General features: G+C 42.7%; 1 protein-coding gene across 1 annotated transcript in view; it reads right to left on the reverse strand.

Annotated features, from left to right (window-relative positions):
- Window positions 1–513: 513 nt before the first annotated feature.
- The window catches only part of LOC139262113 (vesicle transport protein SEC20-like), a 52,927-nt gene continuing 33,137 nt past the window's right edge, over window positions 514–20,303 (reverse strand). Inside the window, exons 4-6 of the mRNA XM_070877260.1 lie at window positions 12,004–12,108; window positions 9,636–9,754; window positions 514–2,403 (exon numbers count right to left, since the gene is read on the reverse strand). Of these exons, the coding sequence (XP_070733361.1) occupies window positions 2,207–2,403; window positions 9,636–9,754; window positions 12,004–12,108 (421 nt within the window). The 3' untranslated portion in view covers window positions 514–2,206. The remainder of the gene's footprint in view (window positions 2,404–9,635; window positions 9,755–12,003; window positions 12,109–20,303) is intronic.

A 20,303-nucleotide genomic window follows, 5' to 3' on the forward strand; every position in this document is an offset into this window, starting at 1 on the left:
TCAAAAGGCAATTGGATAAATACTTGAAGGGGAAAAATTTACAGGGCTATGGGGAAAGGGCAAAGGAGTGGGCCAATTGGATAGGTCTCTCAGTCGTGATGGACCAAATGGACTCCTTCTGTGCTGTATCACTATTATTCCATATATCACAGCTTTGTGAATGGCTAATAGTGGGAAATAGATAGTACCTGTATTAGCACATCCTGGATTAACGAGGAGAAACTCATATAGCTTAAAGGCCAGAATGCTGAACCAGACTGTTCTGTCCACTTAAGCCATTGCCGCATAACTCACTTTACTCGGGATACAGAGTTCCCTCAAATTAGGGGAAGAGACTGGTCTCTGCCACGTCCCGAGTAAGTGCTCATGTTTATTTTTGACTCAACTTAGGGGCAAATGACAATTTTGAGTTTTACTAATCCTTTTAAAGATCCAAGTTTAGATGAGGAACAAGAATGCAAAAAGGGCACAAATGTGGTATAAAATACACAGAAGCTATTTCCCTCTAAACTGCCTTCACTAAACACAGAGCTTCATCAAGATAGTAGCTAGAATACACTTTTTCCAAAGCTTTATTTTTAACAATTTGCAATATACATGTTTTACTCTAATAATTGGTAGTTTTTTTATGCCTCAGCCAAGATGCTTCATTTGTACAAGCTAAATAAGATTAATCATGTTGCCCACATATTACCATTTAAATACTTACTAACAAATCTGTTCCATATTTTTAAACATGCAAACATTCTAAACAATTGTAGTAACCATTTACATAATTGTTTCCAATAGGATCCAGACACTTGTATTCAATATGAAGAAGTTACAAAAATAGATGTATACAGCACATTAATATAAGTAGCATCACATTGGAAGTAAATAATTGGTCCCATTCGGGCAAATTTGAAGATATTTGATTCCACTGATAAAAAATTGCTGAAAACTATTTACACTGCTCATAGTTTGAAAAGGAATTAGTTAGTTACATCCTGGGGTAATATTTTTAATTACTTAAATACAAGCAGTCTTTTTGGAATCCAATGAAATTCAGCTGGCTCGACTATACATATTAAGAATAGATATTAATAAAAACAGTTGTATCTTAGAAATTTTAGCGTTTATACTGTTGCTAGATACAAATTGTCTCATTTCTTAGATGCTCCTGCCAATTAGGTAACAGCACACATCTGAAGAAAAGGGAAAAAAACAAAATATCTGAAGTTGGAAACAGTTATGCTTAGCTTCCTCGTGGTCATTTAACTTCCAATTAGGTAGTTTAATGAACATAAAACAAGACATTATTTACAAGGCTCTTTTAATTTGCTTCCATTTCAATTCACATGCAAATATAAAACTTCAACTACAGGTTGAACCTCTCTGGTCCGGGACTCTCTAGTCCGAAAACATCCATGGTTCTGCATTAGTTTGCAGGGGAAAAAAAGAGTTTTAAGGCTCTCATGATTTTTCTCCCAAATTGCTCGCAATAGTGTCCAGGCTAAAATCTGTCTGCCAACCAGGAGTTTCCAATATTGCGCAGAATAAGTTAACGGTGCAGTCAGACGCTTTGGATCGTAACTCTCGATGTCGAATCAGTTGGACAGGTAGGTGATTCTGGAGGAATTCTGACAGTTGTACTGCAACTGTTCGGCCAGCAGGCAACTCCGCCCGTGTGTACAGCAGAACCTGGCGAGAGGAGAGGAGAGCAGAGCGAAGGATGGCGAGCTTGAGCCAGGGGATCTGCGCTCAGCGATCACCGCCTCTCCCTTCTCAGTGAACGAGGGCCTGGGGTCAGCGGCAGCTGCCGCCATCATTGTGCAGATGATCGGGAGGAGGGGGGACAGCGGGGGGAAAAACAGGTCTGGGCCGGAGCCGCCAGTTTTTTCAGCTCAATCCCACCTTGCACTTTTCCTTTAAAAAAAATCCTGGTGGTTATTTAGGGTGAACCCAGAGGTGGCTGCAGCCCTCTGGTTGAGAACCCCTGAGCCAGATAATGGGGACTAGGAGCTGTTCCTAACTCACATAGTGAACTCTACAAACTCAGAGTGCTTTGCCACCACCTTCCTGGTTCGGAAAATTCTCTGGTTCGACACTGGTCAGGTCCCAAGGATGAGGTCCAACCTGTAGTTTCATCATCCTCACAACCAATGCCCTGGATAATTTTTTTAAATGTTCCCAATTTCAATTTCCACTTGTGCCTCTTATTCCAGCTCTATAAAAAAGGAAACAAGCGTTTCTTTAAAATATATACGACAGTTGCCAAAAACAGAGCCAATGCAAGGAAAATAAGCAGCTTGTCAGTCAGCTCTCTGCGATTGTACTTTGTGATCAACTTGCGCCCCAGCTGAATGGTGCCAGTCATGTTTTTAAATTCTTCATTTGTCTCCTGAACCGTTCTTGAGGATGTTGCTTAAGTAAAAGGAAACATACTAATTAATTAAAGATTTATATTAAAACAATACAAGGCAAGACAAAGAGCCACATTCCTAGTAATGAAACTTAGATGATTAAAAAAAAATAGTAGCATCAAAAATGGAGATGAGCAGTATAGTACCAAAACAAGTCAATCAAGGTACTTATTGTAACCAATAAAGCGGTAGTGAATTGATTATATTTCCCATTACATCTTTGAGAACTAACCCAAAGTACATTCATTTGTTCTCACTTAAGAACGGAGAATAACCACTAAAACAATGACTAGAAAACAAGAAAAGATTTATACAGTGCTTGATCGCTTCCCCAAAGCACTTTTATTGAAATGTAGTCACTGTCGTTATGTAGACAAATGCAACAGCCAAATTGCACACAAGATCCTACAATCAGCAAATTAAATGTTAATGAACAAAACTTGACGACATCCTATAGCCCTAATATATTTTCCAGTCTGTTTGTTCTATGTCCTCACTTCATTATAAAAATCTCATATTTATGAAACCTATAAAATAATACAATATTGGGATAATGTGCTAAAATTGATAGGCATTTACAGCATCTGCATTTCAATAAAGTTTTGCAAATGCTGAGATTAAATTTGATATTTACGTTCAAATTTTCCAAGTATTTCAGACAAAAGCATTTTGACATTATTGCAAATGTTGATCTTTTAAATGCAAGTATTACTAGATTCTGTGTCAAATGCTTACATTGATAATGGAATTGTCACAATGTACTTTTTGGTTAGCTCCCAACCATCATATGGCCTCACTTCACTGTTAGAACTGGAATGGTAGAATATCGCATTTATAGCTTTCTATGCAAAACTGCGATCAGCTACAGAATTTGCAGTTTTATTAATGCAACTAATTTGTTCAAAAAAATCACATTGGTCAGGGAAGAATTAATTAAGCAATGTCAATAATTTAAAATTATTTTGGATTTTTATGCGTGATAATAATTAAAATGTTTACCTCGTCATCTATCTGATTTCTGTTTGTGGGACCATGTGTGCAAACTGGCTGCCACATTTGCCTGTATTACAACACCAAAGTTCAAAACTAATTGGCTTTGAAGCGTTTTGGACATCCTGAGAATGTGAAACGTGCTATATAATTTCAAGTTGTTTCTTTCAATATTTCCTTGCGTTCAGCACCACTGACTATTTTCATAAATGGATCATGCATCCCCTACAAAATAGTGTGCCTTTTGCTGCCCAATAACCTAAGTAAATGTAGTGAGATTCAGGGTTGAAACACTGTACTCGACCTTGCTGGGATATATCACGTGGTACCACACAAACCCCTTATCTTTTGTAGGTGAAAGAATAACACCATCAGACCGTGACTCAGGCTACAAACCACCAGACAAATTTATTCCGCATATAACAGTTTTCAATACAAACAGTATATTTATAGTAATTGCAATCTCTTTGGAATGCCAAAAACAAAGATGCATATCCTGTATTAGCCTTCAACACAAGAGTGGCCCCCGAAACACAGACATTTAACTTTATAAGTAACCCTCGCTCCCATTAACTAGGCTTGTACCCTGATGGTTTCAGACTAGCTGGTGACCTGACTGCAGACAGTCAAATACAAACCCACTATCATTAGCTCCTGGCTACAGATATATCTGTCAAAGGGACTACAAAGAATCATGGCTCTGGATCTTTCAAAGACCAGACTCACATCTTCACCTCAGATATAGTTATAAATGAAAGATCCTCAGAGTATCAATTACATGCGATATTTGAACTGAATGGTTTGATCCATTTCTGAAAATCGTATCGCTCTCTTCCAATTACTTTTTAAAAAGGAATTTAACACTCGTGTCTTCAACCAAAAGAGATGCCACTTTGGACCAAATAGGTCTAAGATTCTTAACAGACAGCAGCATATTTAACAATCTCACGCAGGTCGGGGCCTCCACCCACTCCCGGGCCACTCGCTGCTCCTTTTATGGCCCCGACCAGTGAGAACACCAGCCGCAGGTCGGGGCCATAAAAGGTGCAGCGAGCGGCCCAAGAGCAGCATAAAGGCATACATACAAACCGGACGGTCTGCACCTAGGCAGGACCGGAACCAATGTCCTCGGGGGAGTGTTTGCTAGTGCTGTTGGGGAGGAGTTAAACTAATATGGCAGGGGGATGGGAACCAATGCAGGGAGACAGAGGGAAACAAAATGGAGTCAGAAGAAAAAGACAAAAAGGTGAGTAAAAGTGGAGGGCAGAGAAACCCAAGGCAAAAAACAAAAAGGACCACTTTACGGCAAAATTCTACAGGTTCAAAATGTAATAAAAAGGCAAGCCTGAAAGCTCTGTGCCTCATTGCGAGGAGTATTCGGAATAAGGTGGACGAATTAACTGTGCAGATAGCAGTTAACGGATATGATGTGGTTGGCATCACAGAGACATGGCTCCAGGGTGACCAAGGCTGGGAACTCAACATCCAAGGGTATTCAACATTTAGGAAAGATAGACAAAAAGGAAAAGGAGGCGGGGTGGCGTTGCTGGTTAAAGAGGAAATTAATGCAATTGTAAGGAAGGATATTAGCTTGGATGATGTGGAATTGGTATGGATGGAGCTACGGAATACCAAAGGGCAGAAAACGCTAGTTGGTGTTGTGTACAGACCTCCAAACAGTAGTAGTGATGTTGGGGAGGGCATCAAACAGGAAATTAGGGGTGCATGCAATAAAGGTGCAGCAGTTATCATGGGTGACTTTAATATGCATATAGATTGGGCTAACCAAACTGGAAACAATACGGTGGAGGAGGATTTCCTGGAGTGCATAAGGGATGGTTTTCTAGACCAATATGTCGAGGAACCAACTAGGGGGGAGGCCATCTTAGACTGGGTGTTGTGTAATGAGAGAGGATTAATTAACAATCTCGTTGTGCGAGGCCCCTTGGGGAAGAGTGACCATAATATGGTGGAATTCTACATTAGGATGGAGAAGAATACAGTTAATTCAGAGACCATGGTCCAGATCTTAAAGAAGGGTAACTTTGAAGGTATGAGGCAGATAGATTGGCGAATGATACTTAAGGGGTTGACAGTGGATGGGCAGTGGCAGACATTTAGAGACCACATGGATGAACTACAACAATTGTAAATCCCTGTCTGGCATAAAAATAAAAAAGGGAAGGTGGCTCAACCGTGGCTATCAAGGGAAATCAGGGATAATATTAAAGCCAAAGAAGTGGCATACAAATTGGCCAGAAATAGCAGCGAACCTGGGGACTGGGAGAAATTTAGAACTCAGCAGAGGAGGACAAAGTGTTTGATTAGGGCAGGGAAAATAGAGTACGAGAGGAAGCTTGCAGGGAACATTAAAATGGACTGCAAAAGCTTCTATAGATATGTAATGAGAAAAAGGTTAGTAAAGACAAACGTAGGTCCCTTGCAGTCAGAATCAGGGGAAGTCATAACGGGGAACAAAGAAATGGCAGACCAATTGAACAAGTACTTTGGTTCGGTATTCACTAAGGAGGACACAAACAACCTTCCGGATATAAAAGGGGTCAGAGGGTCTAATAAGAAGGAGGAACTGAGGGAAATCCTTATTAGTCGGGAAATTGTGTTGGGGAAATTGATGGGATTGAAGGCCGATAAATCTCCAGGGCCTGATGGACTGCATCCCAGAGTACTTAAGGAGGTGGCCTTGGAAATAGCGGATGCATTGACAGTCATTTTCCAACATTCCATAGACTCTGGATCAGTTCCTGGGGAGTGGAGGGTAGCCAATGTAACCCCACTTTTTAAAAAAGGAGGGAGAGAGAAAACAGGGAATTATAGACCGGTCAGCCTGACATCGGTCGTGGGTAAAATGATGGAATCAATTATTAAGTTTGTCATAGCAGCGCATTTGGAAAGAAGTGACATGATAGGTCCAAGTCAGCATGGATTTGTGAAAGGGAAATCATGCTTGACAAATCTTCTGGAATTTTTTGAGGATTTTCCAGTAAAGTGGACATGGGAGAACCAGTTGATGTGGTGTATTTGGACTTTCAGAAGGCTTTCGACAAGATCCCACACAAGAGATTAATGTGCAAAGTTAAAGCACATGGATTGGGGGTAGTGTGCTGATGTGGATTGAGAACTGGTTGGCAGACAGGATGCAAAGAGTAGGAGTAAATGGGTACTTTTCAGAATGGCAGGCAGTGACTAGTGGGGTACCGCAAGGTTCTGTGCTAGGGCCCCAGCTGTTTACACTGTACATTAATGATTTAGACGAGGGGATTAAATGTAGTATCTCCAAATTTGCGGATGACACTAAGTTGGGTGGCAGTGTGAGCTGTGAGGAGGATGCTATGAGGCTGCAGATGACTTGGATAGGTTAGGTGAGTGGGCAAATGCATGGCAGATGAAGTATAATGTGGATAAATGTGAGGTTATCCACTTTGGTGGTAAAAACAGAGAGACAGACTATTATCTGAATGGTAACAGATTAGGAAAAGGGGAGGTGCAATGAGACCTGGGTTTCATGGTACATCAGTCATTGAAGGTTGGCATGCAGGTACAGCAGGCAGTTAAGAAAGCAAATGGCATGTTGGCCTTCATAGCGAGGGGATTTGAGTACAGGGGCAGGGAGGTATTACTACAGTTGTACAGGGCCTTGGTGAGGCCACACCTGGGGTATTGTGTACAGTTTTGGTCTCCTAACTTGAGGAAGGACATTCTTGCTATTGAGGGAGTGCAGCGAAGGTTCACCAGACTGATTCCCGGGATGGCGGGACTGACATATCAAGAAAGACTGGATCAACTGGGCTTATATTCACTGGAGTTCAGAAGAATGAGAGGGGATCTCATAGAAACGTTTAAAATTCTGACGGGTTTAGACAGGTTAGATGCAGGAACATTGTTCCCAATGTTGGGGAAGTCCAGAACCAGGGGTCACAGTCTAAGGAAAGGGGTAAGCCATTTACGACCGAGATGAGGAGAAACTTCTTCACCCAGAGAGTGGTGAACCTGTGGAATTCTCTACCACAGAAAGTTGTTGAGGCCAATTCACTAAATATATTCAAAAAGGAGTTAGATGTAGTCCTTACTACGAGGGGGATCAAGGGGTATGGCGAGAAAGCAGGAATGGGGTACTGAAGTTGCATGTTCAGCCATGAACTCATTGAATGGCAGTGCAGGCTCGAAGGGCCAAATGGCCTACTCCTGCACCTATTTTCTATGTTTCTATGTTACTTCAGGGAGCAGCGTGAGCTGGTGCAGGAGGGCGATGGCAGTGAAGAGTGACGTCATCAAGGTCCAGGTCAGTGAATGGAGCGTGGGCAGGTACAGCAGGAGCGGCGAGGTTGGGGCGAAGAAGCAGCGAGAGAATGTAGAGGGATGTGATTGGGATCTGGGAGAGGCATGAGTTCGGGGCCAGAAGAGGCGAGGGCCCAGGGGCAGCACGGGTCAGCAGGCGCAACATGGATTCCTGAAGGGGAAATCATGTTTAACTAATTTACTGGAATTCTTTGAGGATATAACGAGCATGGTGGATAGAGGTGTACCGATGGATGTGGTGCATTTGGATTTCCATAAGGCATTCAATAAGGTGCCACACAAAAGGTTACTGCAGAAGATAAAGGTACGCGGAGTCAGAGGAAATGTATTAGTTAGCCAATTCTCTATCCATGCTAACAGAAGGCAGAGAGTCGGGATAAATGGGTCCTTTTCAGGTTGGAAATCGGTGGTTAGTGGTGTGCCACAGAGATCGGTGCTGGGACCACAACTGTTTACAATATACATAGATGACCTGGAAGAGGGGACAGAGTGTGGTGTAACAAAATTTGCAGATGACAAAGATTAGTGGGAAAGCGGGTTGTGTAGAGGACAGAGAGGCTGCAAAGAGATTTAGATAGGTTAAGCGAATGGGCTAAGGTTTGGCAGATGGAATACAATGTCGGAAAATGTGAGGTCACCCACCTTGGAAAAAAACAGTAAAAAGGGATTATTATTTGAATGGGGAGAAATTACAACATGCTGCGGTGCAGAGGGACCTGGGGGTCCTTGTGCATGAATCCTAAAAAGTTAGTTTGCAGGTGCAGCAGGTAATCAGGAAGGCGAATGGCATGTTGGCCTTCATTGTGAGAGGGATGGAGTAAAAAAGCAGGGAGGTCCTGCTGCAACTGTACAGGGTATTGGTGAGGCCGCACCTGGAGTAGTGCGTGCAGTTTTGCTCACCTTACTTAAGGAAGGATATACTAGCTTTGGAGAGAGTACAGAGGCGATTCACTAGGCTGATTCCGGAGATGAGGGGGTTACCTTATGATGATAGATTGAGTAGACTGGGTCTTTACTCATTGAGAGTTCAGAAGGATGAGGGGTGATCTTATCGAAACATTTAAAATAATGAAAGGGATAAACAAGATAGAGGCAGAGAGATTGTTTCCACTTGTCGGGGTGACTAGAACTTGGGGGCACAGCCTCAAAATACGGGGGAGCCAATTTAAAACCGAGTTGAGAAGGAATTTCTTCTCCCAGAGGGTTGTGAATCTGTGAAATTCTCTGCCCAAGGAAGCAGTTGAGGCTAGCTCATTGAATGTATTCAAATCACAGATAGATAGATTTTTAATCAATAAGGGAATTAAGGGTTATGGGGAGCGGGCGGGTAAGTGGAGCTGACTCCATGGCCAGATCAGCCATGATCTTGTTGAATGGCGGAGCAGGCTCGAGGGGCTAGATGGCCTACTCTTGTTCCTAATTCTTATGTTCTTAGACTGCGATATGTGTGCGTACTAGGCCCGTGCAGCAGAGCAGGTCTCCAGTCGTCTTGGTTAACCTTTGCCACTGGACCAAGACCTAGCTCTGTCAAGCCCGTGTGGTGGCTGGTGTGCAATGGCCACCACACGTTAAAAAAATCCAGCACAAGCATCTTCCACCATTCAAGATGTAGTTCGGGATCTGGAATATTAGGTCCTTCATTGAAACACCTGTGAACTCATCCCTTTTTGGCGTGGAAGCAAGTCATCCTCGTTTTGAGGGACTGCCTATGATTTAACAATCTTTTATCCCATAGGAACAAGCTACAGACACACAGCAATCTCCTTGAAGAATCAGCTAACAGTGCGTAATCTTAACCCTGTATGTCGTGTGACCAGCAAGAATCCAATAAATAACCCACCAGACAAAAATCCTTCATTTGTGTCACACAATAATTTAACATGGAGGAAATCAGAGGTATTCCATACACTACTTCTTCAACCTTACCCAGTGTCTGCACCGACTCTTCACTCTGCTGCACCTGTTGTGACATCATCCTACTGATACTCATCAAACTCTCTGTAATGCTGCTTGCAGTCTGTACCAAGCCTTCCTTCGTAATCTTTCTGAAACCCAAGAGAACTTAGCTTATTTCAGCAGTAGTGATTTTTCTGGTGTATTTCCTCATTGTTTGGTCTCGTTTAGATGAGAAATGCAAAAGTATCCTGGACAGTTTGATCACAGTTTTTAAACTGGATTATATAAACGGTGATAGAAAAGAAAGCAAGACTCACAAAAACCCCTATGTTTCAGAGTTTGTTTTAGAGAACATTCAAAATGTATAAATTTGTTAAGTGTGCACACAGAATGTAAAAGTCATTGGCAAATTTTTGAAATCTTTGCTGAAAATGTATTTTTTCTTCAGCTATCACTTTACAACATTATTTAAATTTCAGACCAGTACAATATCTCCAGATGGTGATCTCTTTCAAATATTTTCTAATATTCATTGGAATTGGATGCTGTCAAAATATAATTTCTGAAGTTAATTCTTGTTAATTTTGTTCAAAAAAGGCAAAGCGATTATTAAGACTGAAATATGATTATACTCAACCATGAAAAAATGTAGTAATTTTGCAATTCTAAATTCCTGCTTCGTTTAAGTTATATATGCAAATAAATATGCAAAAGCTCAGGTTATGTCATTGCTGTAGTTTATCATAACAGAAGGGGATGGAAAGAAATTAGCGCAGTAGGGCACGATTATTTAATAAGAACTAGGAGCAGAAGTAGACCATACAGCCCCTTGAACCTGATCCGCCATTTAATACGATCATGAACTCGGGTCCACTTCCCTGCCCGCTCCCCATAACCCCTTATTCCCTTATCGGTTAAGAAACTGTTTATCTCAGTCTTAAATTTATTCACTGACCCAGCTTCCACTGCTCTCCAAGGCAGCGAATTCCACAGATTTACAACTCTCATCTCAGTTTTAAATGGGCGACCCCTTATTCTAAGATTATGCCTCCTAGTTCTAGTCTCCCCTATCAGTGGAAACATCCTCTCTGCATCCACCTTGTCAAGCCCCCTCATAACCTTATACGTTTCGATAAGATCACCTCTCATTCTTCTGAATTCCAATGAGTAAAGGCCCAACCTATTCAACCTTTCCTCATAAGTCAACCCCTTCATCTCCGGAATCAGCCGAGTGAACCTTCTCTGAACTGCCTCCAAAGCATGTATATTCTCTCTCAAATATGGAAACCAAAACTACATGCAATATTCTCGGTGTGGCCTCACCAATACCCTGTAAAACTGTAGCAAGACTACCCTGCTTTTAATGTCCATCCCCTTTGCAATAAAGGCCAAGATTCCATTGGCCTTCCTGATCTCTGCATAGTATCCTTTTGTGTTTCATGCACCAGGATTCCCAAATCCCTCTGTACTGCAGCACTTGCAATTTTTCTCCATTTAAATAATAACTTGCTCTTCGATTTTTTTTCTGCCAAAGTGCACAACCTCACACTTTCCAACATTATACTCCATCTGCCAAATTTTTGCCCATTCACTTAGCCTGTATATGTCCTTTCACAGGTTTTTTGTGTCCTCATCATATATTGCTTTTCCTCCCATCTTTGTATCATCAGCAAACTTGGCTATGTTACACTCAGTCCTTCATCCAAGTCGTTAATATAGATTGTAAATAGTTGGGGACCCAGCACTGATCCCTGCGGCACCCCACTAGTTACTGGTTGCCAACCAGAGAATGAACCATTTATCCCAACTCTCTGTTTTCTGTTAGTTAGCCAATCCTCTATCCATGCTAATATATTACCCCCAACCCCTTCTTTTCTGAATGCTTTTAAATGTTAAGAGTTAAAAGTTGAAGTGTACAACAGACACAATGAATCCTGCACTGCCAGAATCACAGCAAGGTCAGCTGCATAGTTGTATTATTTAGGGCTTTAAGTTCTCGGATCTTCTGCTTCTTTTCTGAATGTGTTTAATGGACCAGTGTGCAAAACCACACAGAATATTCAATAGGTGACTTCAACAATGAACTGTAGGGGGATTATATCGTGAAACAGGGATGCTGCTAATCATGCCTGTATGGTCACACAAATCATGCACTGCAGATGGGGACTCCTGGCTTGCTACACATCACGTACTTTGAAGAAATAAGTGCGACATCCTTGGAGGTTAGTTAAACTATATCCAAAAATCCTACATTTGAATTGTTGTATATCAGGACTCCAAGAAAATTATTAATGATTCCTGTTACAAACAAATACAATGCACTCCGAAGATGAATTACACATGGTATAATGTTGTAAAACTAAAAAAATATGGACTTTAAAAAAAATCCATAACTTACCGTTGTCGAACTGAAGCATTCCCACTTTGCAGCAATTCATCTTTTTCATAATTGTCTATGGCAAGCTTGCAGGCCAGGTTTGCTTTTCGCCAAGCAGTTTGGTTGCTTTAAAAGGAACACACAACGACATTAGTATGCTGTGAGGTAATGAACAACTGGTTATGGGCAATCATCTGCACCTTCCTATTGCAGCAGTGTCTCTGGCTGGTTTGAGACTTGTCACACAAGACTGCTTTTTTAATTACATGACTTTATGAAATAAAAGCGTTGGTATATGATGAACACAAAAAAGACAATCAAAACTTCTGTAAGCAAGGTAAGAAACATTCAGCATCATAGAATAGTACAGCATAGGAGGCCATCATTCAGCCCATCAAGTCTGTGTCAGCTCTTTCAAAGAGCAATCCAGTTAGCCCCACTCCCCCACTCTTTCCCCATATTCTTGCAACTTTTTCTCCTTCAAGTATTTATCCAATTCCCTTTTGAAGGCTACAATTGAATCTGTATCCACCACCCTATCAGGCAGTGCCTTCAAAATCCTAACCGCTCGTTTCTTCATGTCGCCTGTTTTTTTTGCCAATCACCTTAAATCTGTGCCCTCACGTTATTGAGCCTTCAGCCATTGGAAACAGTTTCTCTTTAGTTACTCTATCTAAATCCTTCATTATTTTAAACACTTCTGTCAAATCGCCTTTTACCCTTCTCTGCTTCAAGGAGAACAACCATAGCTTCTCTAGCTTCTACAGTCTATCCAGGTGACTGTATTTCCTCATTCCCAGAACTATTCTATTATAGAAACATAGAAAATAGGTGCAGGAGTAGGCCATTCGGCCCTTCTAGCCTGCACCACCATTCAATGAGTTCATGGCTTATAAATCTCAACTGTACCCCCTCCAAAGTCTTCATGTCCTTCCTAAAGTGTGGTGCCCAGAATTGGACACAATACTCCAGCAGGGGACAAACTTGTGTTTTATATAGGTTTAGCATAACTTCCTGGCTTTTGTACTCTATGCCTCTATTTCTAAAGTCCAGGATCCCATATGCTTTGTTAACCTCTCCTGCCATCTTTAAAGATTTGTGCACAAACACCCCAGCTCTCCCTGTTCTTACACCCCTTTTAAAATTGTACCATTTAGTGTGTATTGTGTCTCATTTTTCCTACCAAAATGAATCACCTCATACTTCTCTGCATTGAATTTCATCTGCCACGTGTCCACCCATTCCACCAGCCTGTCTATGACTTATTGACAGCCCCGGCTGCTCTCTCGGGTGGATGTGGGGGATCCCATGGCGCCGTTTAAGGGAAGAGCAGGGTGGTTATCCCTGGTGTCCTGGCCAATGTTTATCCCTCAATCAACATCACTAAAAACAGATTATGTGGTCATTGTCGCATTGCTGTTTGTGGGAGCTTGGTGTGCGCGGGTTGGTTGCTGCATTTCCTGTATTGTAGCAGTGGCTGCACTCCGGGGAGTGCTTCATTGGCTGTGGAGCGCTTTGGGACGCCCTGAGTTTGTGAAAGGTGCTATATAAATGCAAGTCTTTCTTAACATTCTGCTTGTGATTTTCTGCTTCTTTGCTTCCCAACTTCCCTCATTTCCCCGCCCCCATTATCATTAATGGGTAGACAAATGTTTGGTCTGAATAAACAAAAAAGCTAACTGTAAGCATTTTTTTCAATTGATCGGAGGAGCCCCTGAAACCATTAGTACTGTTCTTTTCCAATTACCTGAAGGACCAATATACTTTCAATCTTGGTATAGAACTGTGTGGTTCAAGATACTTTGCCGTATTTGAAATGTGTAAAATGATTATACATTGCAGCCTGTAAACAATTACTTTTTCAAAAAAGAAACAACATCTTAGGCACTGATCAATTTGAAAAATTCTGCACTTTCTAAAAACAAAGTAATTTCTATTGAATGTCCATCAAGATCTTAAAATACGATGTTTAGCATGTGATTGTTTCTTTGACACTGAAATGGCACTGCTGTCTTTCTGTAGGTGGCTTATCTCACGCTCACAATACTGAGACTGTCCTGGTCGCAGTCACAAAATGTATCCTATGTCCGTGGCATCTTATCGCTCAGTGTCCTTGACTTCTCTCCGTGCTTTGATGAAATCATAGAATAGTTACAGCAGAGGCCGTCGAGACCGTGCTGGCTCTCTACAAGAGTGCTTCAGCTCCCCGCCCTTTGTCCGTAGCCCTGCATTTTTTTTTCCTTCAAGTACTTTTTCAATTCCCTTTTGAAAGCCACGATTGAGTCTACCTCCACCACCCTTTCAGGCAGTGCATTCCAGATCTTAACCCCTCGCTGTGTAGAAAAAGTTTTTCCTCATGTCGCCTTAGGTTCTTTTGCCAATCACTTTAAATCTGTGTCCTCTGGTTCTCGAACCTTCCGCCATTAGGAACAGTTTCTCTCTGTCTAGACCCTCATGATTTTGAATACCTCGATCAACCTCCTCTGCTCCAAGGAGAACAACCCCAGCTTCTCTCGTCTAACCACATAACTGAAATCCCTCACTATTCAATCCACCTCCACCTCTTTACCCACCCCTGTGATGCTGCACTATCATGGTTCCAGTTCTACTGCTCCCAATATAATGAGCACATCTCCTGCACCAGTTTCTTCTCCTGTGCCCACACAGTGAGTTCCATGGCCCCTCCTAATCCTCATTTATATGCTGTCTCTCAGAAGCATCATCTATAAGTATAGAGAAAGCTTCCACATGAAAGCCAATAACGCCCAGCATTACTTCCCCACCATTACTCTTCACTCCAGGACTGTTTGGGGGGCAGTCTGACTACCTGTCCAAGTTGTGGATAAGCCAGAACGTCCTCAAACTAAACATTGGCAATATCAAAGCCTTCCTATTTAGTTATTGCTCAAGGTTCCATTCCCCTCCCTGGCTGTTCACGAAGATTAAACCCAATGATGCACAGCCTTAGTGCCCTGTTCAACCCCGAGGACTCTGTTTCTCCCTCGAGGCTCCCTGTCACTGAAATCTTCTTTCATACCTTCATTACCTCCAGTCTTGATTTCTTCAACACTCTCCTCACTAAGAACCTCTCCCGAGGATTTAAACTCATCCAGATGCTCTCTAACTGCCTTCTATCCCTTAGCTAAGACCTACTTACCGATCTCCACCAGCTGCCCATCGCTCAAAGTATTGATTTCAATTCCTCGTCTACAAATCCTCCCGTGGTCATGCTCCACCCTATCTCTGCAACTCCTCCAGCCCTACATTCCAGCTTGTGCCTTCTGCTCTTGGTGAGTCTGTACTCCTGTGTCCTGCCCGCCAACACCTTTCCCTCCGTTCTCGTCGTGGTGGCAGGGCATTCAGCCATCAACAGTCCTGCACTCAAATTCTGTCCCTAAACCAGCTTGACGTCGTCTCTCCCCATCTTCAAAAGTCTGCTCAAAGCCTACACCTTGGACCTCCCCGAACTCTTCTCTGACCATAGTCCTTCCTCTCTTGTGAAGTGTTTTGGGGTATTCTGTTACATTAAAGGTGTATACAAGGATCAGCTGTTGATGCTGTTACAGATCTATGGGCCAAAGTGAACAATTTAAAACCTGAAATACAGACAATGCTGGAAAAGTGCAGCATGTTGATCAACATTCGAAAAAGAACGAAAGGTGAATCTTTTTTTTGAGTTGGGTATTTCTCCAATGCCAATGAAGGCCCCCATCTGAAGTATTAACCTTTTGTTCTATTTCAAACACTGACTTTCCAGTATTTTGTTTATTTCAGGCTACTGGATTTGTAATTGTATTTTTCTCTCTCAGAATTAAAACGTTTCTGTTGGGAGATCAGACAGTGGCCCTTGTGGAGTATTAACGTAATGCTCTTCAAACATTGGGGGGGGGGGGGGGGGAAGGGATGATAAAAGTATTTTAATATTTTGCAATACAGCAAAGCCAGATACAGATTTCATCCATGGTCTGTACTGCGTTAACTGATCACAACTGAGACAGTAATTGTAGTCTCAATACCCTAGGATAGGGAGGGGGAAAAGTCTGTAACCAACGTCACTAAAACAGATTATCTGTTCATTATCACATTGCTGTTTGCGGGAGCTTGCTGTGTGCAATTAGCTGCCTAACCTTCAAGAGAGGGGGTGGAAGGGAAATTTGGCATTGATTTTATATTAAAAGTAGCCAGGAATTCATGCTGATCCAATTAAAATTATTGAATTAAAATTGCAACTTTGGTATGAATAGGTGCACTGTTCCATAGTAAGAAACATGTTGCAAGTCATTGCTGTGTATGCGGTATTATAGGGTGGCTGCAATGTCTATAAGACGCACCTGCACATCTCAATATGACGTATGAGGTGCCTGAATATTTGCCTGAATCAAAAATAAATCAATGTCGTATAAAATGTGGGAAGAACTGGAGTCAGTCGTTTAAAAGAGAAGGCTTGACAGGGCAGATGCAGAGAGGATGTCTCCCCTTGTGGGGGAATCTAGAATTAGGGGGCATAGTTTCAGAATAAGGGGTGGCCCATTTAAAACGGAAATGAGGAATTTCTTCTCTGAGGGTCGTGAATCTTTGGAATTCTCAAGAACAATGGAGGCTGGGTCATTGAATATATTTAAGGTGGGGATAGAGAGATTGTTGAGCGATAAGGGTGAGTCAAAGTGTTATGGGGAGCGGGCAAGGAAGTAGAGTTAAAGCCAAGATCAGATCAGCCATGATCTTATTGAATGGCAGAGCAGGCTCGAGGGGCCTAATGGCCTACTCCTGTTCTTATTTCTTATGTTCTTATGACTATCTTCCTCACTGTTTACTACAATTCCAAGTTTCATGTCAACTGACAATTTCGAAATTTTGCCCCGTCATTAATATACATCAAAAACAGCACTGGTCATATTACTGAACCTTGGGCGACACCAGGGTATACCTCCCTCCAGTCCGAAAAACAGCCATTCACCACAACACTCTATTTTCTATCCCTCAACCAATTTTATATCCGTGCTGCTACTGCCCCTTTTATCCCAGGGGCTTCACTTTTGCTAACAAGCGTAGGTGGTACTTTATCCAACACCTTTTCAAAGTCCATATACACAACATTAACTGCACTGCCCTCATCCACCCTTTCTGTTACCTCATCAAAAAAACTTAAGCAAGTTAGTCAAACACAATCTTCCCTTAACAAATCTGTGCTGAATCTCCTTTATTAGTCCATGCTTGTCCAAGTAGCTGTTATCATTCTCCCGGATTATTGTTTCTAAAAGCTTCCCCATCACCGACATTATAGGAACATAGGAACAGGAGTAGGCCATTGAGCCCCTCGAGCATGTTCCACCATTCAATTAGATCATGGCTGATCTGCGACTTAACTCCATATACTTGCCTTTGACCCATATCCCATAATACCTTTGGTTAACAAAAAGCTATTAATCTTTGAATTAAAATTAATAATTGATCTAGCATTAATTGCCCTGTGTGTGTAGAAGTGTTTCCTAATTTCACTCCTGAAAGGTCAGGCTCTAATTTTTAGACTATGCCCCATAGTCCTAGAATCCCCAACCATCGGAAATAGGTTCTCTCTATCTACCCTATCTGTTCCGCTTAATATTTTGAAACCTTCTAAATTCTAGGGTAATTTGTGTAATCTTTCCTCGTAACGTAACCCTTGAAGTCCGGTTATCATTCGGGAAAACCTACACTGCATTCCTTCCAAGGCCAATATATTCTTCCTAAGTTGTGGTGTCCAGAATTGCTCACAATACTCGAGGTGTGGTCTAACCAGGATTTTGTATAGCTGCAGCATAACTTCAACCCCTTTGTATTCTAGTCCTCTAGATATAAAGGCTAGCATTCCATTAGCCTTTTTGATTATTTTCTGTACCTGTTCATGACATTTTAAAGATCTATGTACCTGGACACACAAGTCCCTTTGGACCTCCACTGTTTTTAGCTTTTCACCATTTAGAAAGTATTCTGTTCTATCCTTTTTAGGTCCACAGTGGATGACCTCACATTTGCCTGCATTGAAATCCATTTGCCCGTTTTTCCCCATTCACTTAATCTATCGATATCCCTTTCTTATTGCAAAAGACAAGGCTGAAGCGTTTGCAACCATCTTCAGCCAGAAGTGCCGAGTGGATGATCGCCATCGGCCTCCACCATCATAGATGTCAGTCTTCAGCTAATTCGATTCACTCCACGTGATATCAAGAAGCAGATGAGCGCACTGGATACAGCAAAGGCTATGGGCACCAACAACATCCTAGCCGTCGTGCTGAAGACTTATGCTCCAGAACTAGCCGTGTCTCTAGCCAAAATGTTCCAGTAGAACTAGAACACTTGAATCTATCTGACAATGTGGAAAACTGCCCAGGTATATTCTATCCACAAAAAGCAGGACAAATCCAATCCGGCCAATTACCACCCCATCAGTTTACTTTCAGTCATCAGCAAAGTGATGGAAGGTGTCGTCGACAGTGCTATCAAGCGGCACTTACTCACCAATAACCTGCTCACCGATGCTCAGTTTGGGTTCAGCCAGGACCACTCGGCTCCAGACCTCATTACAGCCTTGGTCCAAACATGGACAAAAGAGCTGAATTCCAGAGTTGAAGCAAAAGTGACATCAAAGCGGCATTTGATCGAGTGTGGCATCAAGGGGCCCTAGTAAAATTGAAGTCAATGGGAATCAGGGGGAAAACTCTCCACTGACTGGAGTCATACCTAGCACAAAGGAAAATGGTTGTAGTTGTTGGAGGTCAATCATCCCAGCCCCAGGACATCGCTGTAGGAGTTCCTCAGGGCAGTGACCTAGGTCCCAACATCTTCAGCTGCAATGTCAATGACTTTCCTTCCATCATAAGATCAGAAGTGGGGATGTTCACTGATGATTGCACAGTGTTCAATTCCATTCACAACTCCTCAGAAAATGAAGCAGTCCATGCCCGCACGCAGCAAGACCTGGACTATATTCAGGCTTAGACTGATAAGTGACAAGTAACATTCGTGCCATACAAGTGTCAGGAAAGTGTCAGGCAATGACCATCTCCAACAAGCAAGAGTCTAACCACCTCCCCTGGATATTTAACGGCATTACTATCGCTGAATTCCCCACCAACAAAATCCTGGGGGTCACCATTAACCAGAAACTTAATTGGACCAGCCACATAAAATCATCATCATAGGCAGTCCCTCAAAATTGAGGAAGACTAGCTTCCACTCTAAAAGTGAGTTTTCAGGTGACTGAATAGTCCATTTCGGGAAATACAGTCTCTGTCGCAGGTGGGACAGACAGTTGTTGGAGGAAAGGGTGGGTGGGGAGTCTGGTTTGCCGCACGCTCCTTCTGCTGCCTGGGCTTGTTTTCTGCATGCTCTCGGCGACGAGACTCGAGGTGCTCAGCGCCCTCCCGGATGCTCTTCCTCCACTTAGGACGGTCTTTGGCCACGGACTCCAGGTGTCGGTGGGGATGTTGCACTTTATCAAGGAGGCTTTGAGGGTGTCCTTGAAACGTTTCCTCTGCCCACTTGCCGTGTAAGAGTTCCGAGTAGAGCTCTTGCTTTGGAAGCCGTGTGTCCGGCATTAGGACCATGTGGCCCGCCCAATGGAGCTAGTCCAGTGTGGTCAGTGCGTCGATGCTTGGATGTGGGCCTGATCGACAACACGGACGTCAGTGCGTCTGTCCTCCCAGGGGATTTTTGCAGGATCTTGCGGAGGCATCATTGGTGGTGTTTCTCCAGCAATTTGAGGTGTCTACTGTATATGGTCCACGTCTCTGAGCCATACAGGAGGGCGGATATCATTACAGCCCTGTAGACCATAAGCTTGGTGCCAGATTTGAGGCAATGTTGAACCTCATCATTGATGTCTGCCCTTGCTGATAATAGGCTTCCAAGGTATGGGAGGTGGTCCAAGTTGTCCAAGTCTATGGCAACAAGAGCGGGTCAAAGGCTGGGTATTCTGCGGCAAGTGTCTTACCTCCCGACTCCCCAAAGCGTGTCCACCATCTACATGGCACAAGTGAGGAATATGATGGAATACTCTGCATTTACCTGGATGAGTGTAGCTCCAACAACACTCAAGAAGCTCAACACCATCCAGGATAAAGCAGCCCACTTGATTGGTACCCCAACCACCACCTTAAACATTCTCTCCCTTCACCACCAGCATACCATGGCAGCAGTGAGTATTATCTGCAAGATGCACTGCAGGAACTTACCAAGGCTTCTTCGGCAGCACCTCCCAAACCCGCGACCTCTACCACCTAGAAGGACAAGAGTAACAGGCGCATGGGACACCATCACCTGTAAGTTCCCTTCCAAGTTAC

The sequence above is a fragment of the Pristiophorus japonicus genome, chromosome 4 (assembly GCF_044704955.1).
Source record: "Pristiophorus japonicus isolate sPriJap1 chromosome 4, sPriJap1.hap1, whole genome shotgun sequence".
Taxonomy (NCBI): Eukaryota; Metazoa; Chordata; class Chondrichthyes; family Pristiophoridae; genus Pristiophorus; species Pristiophorus japonicus.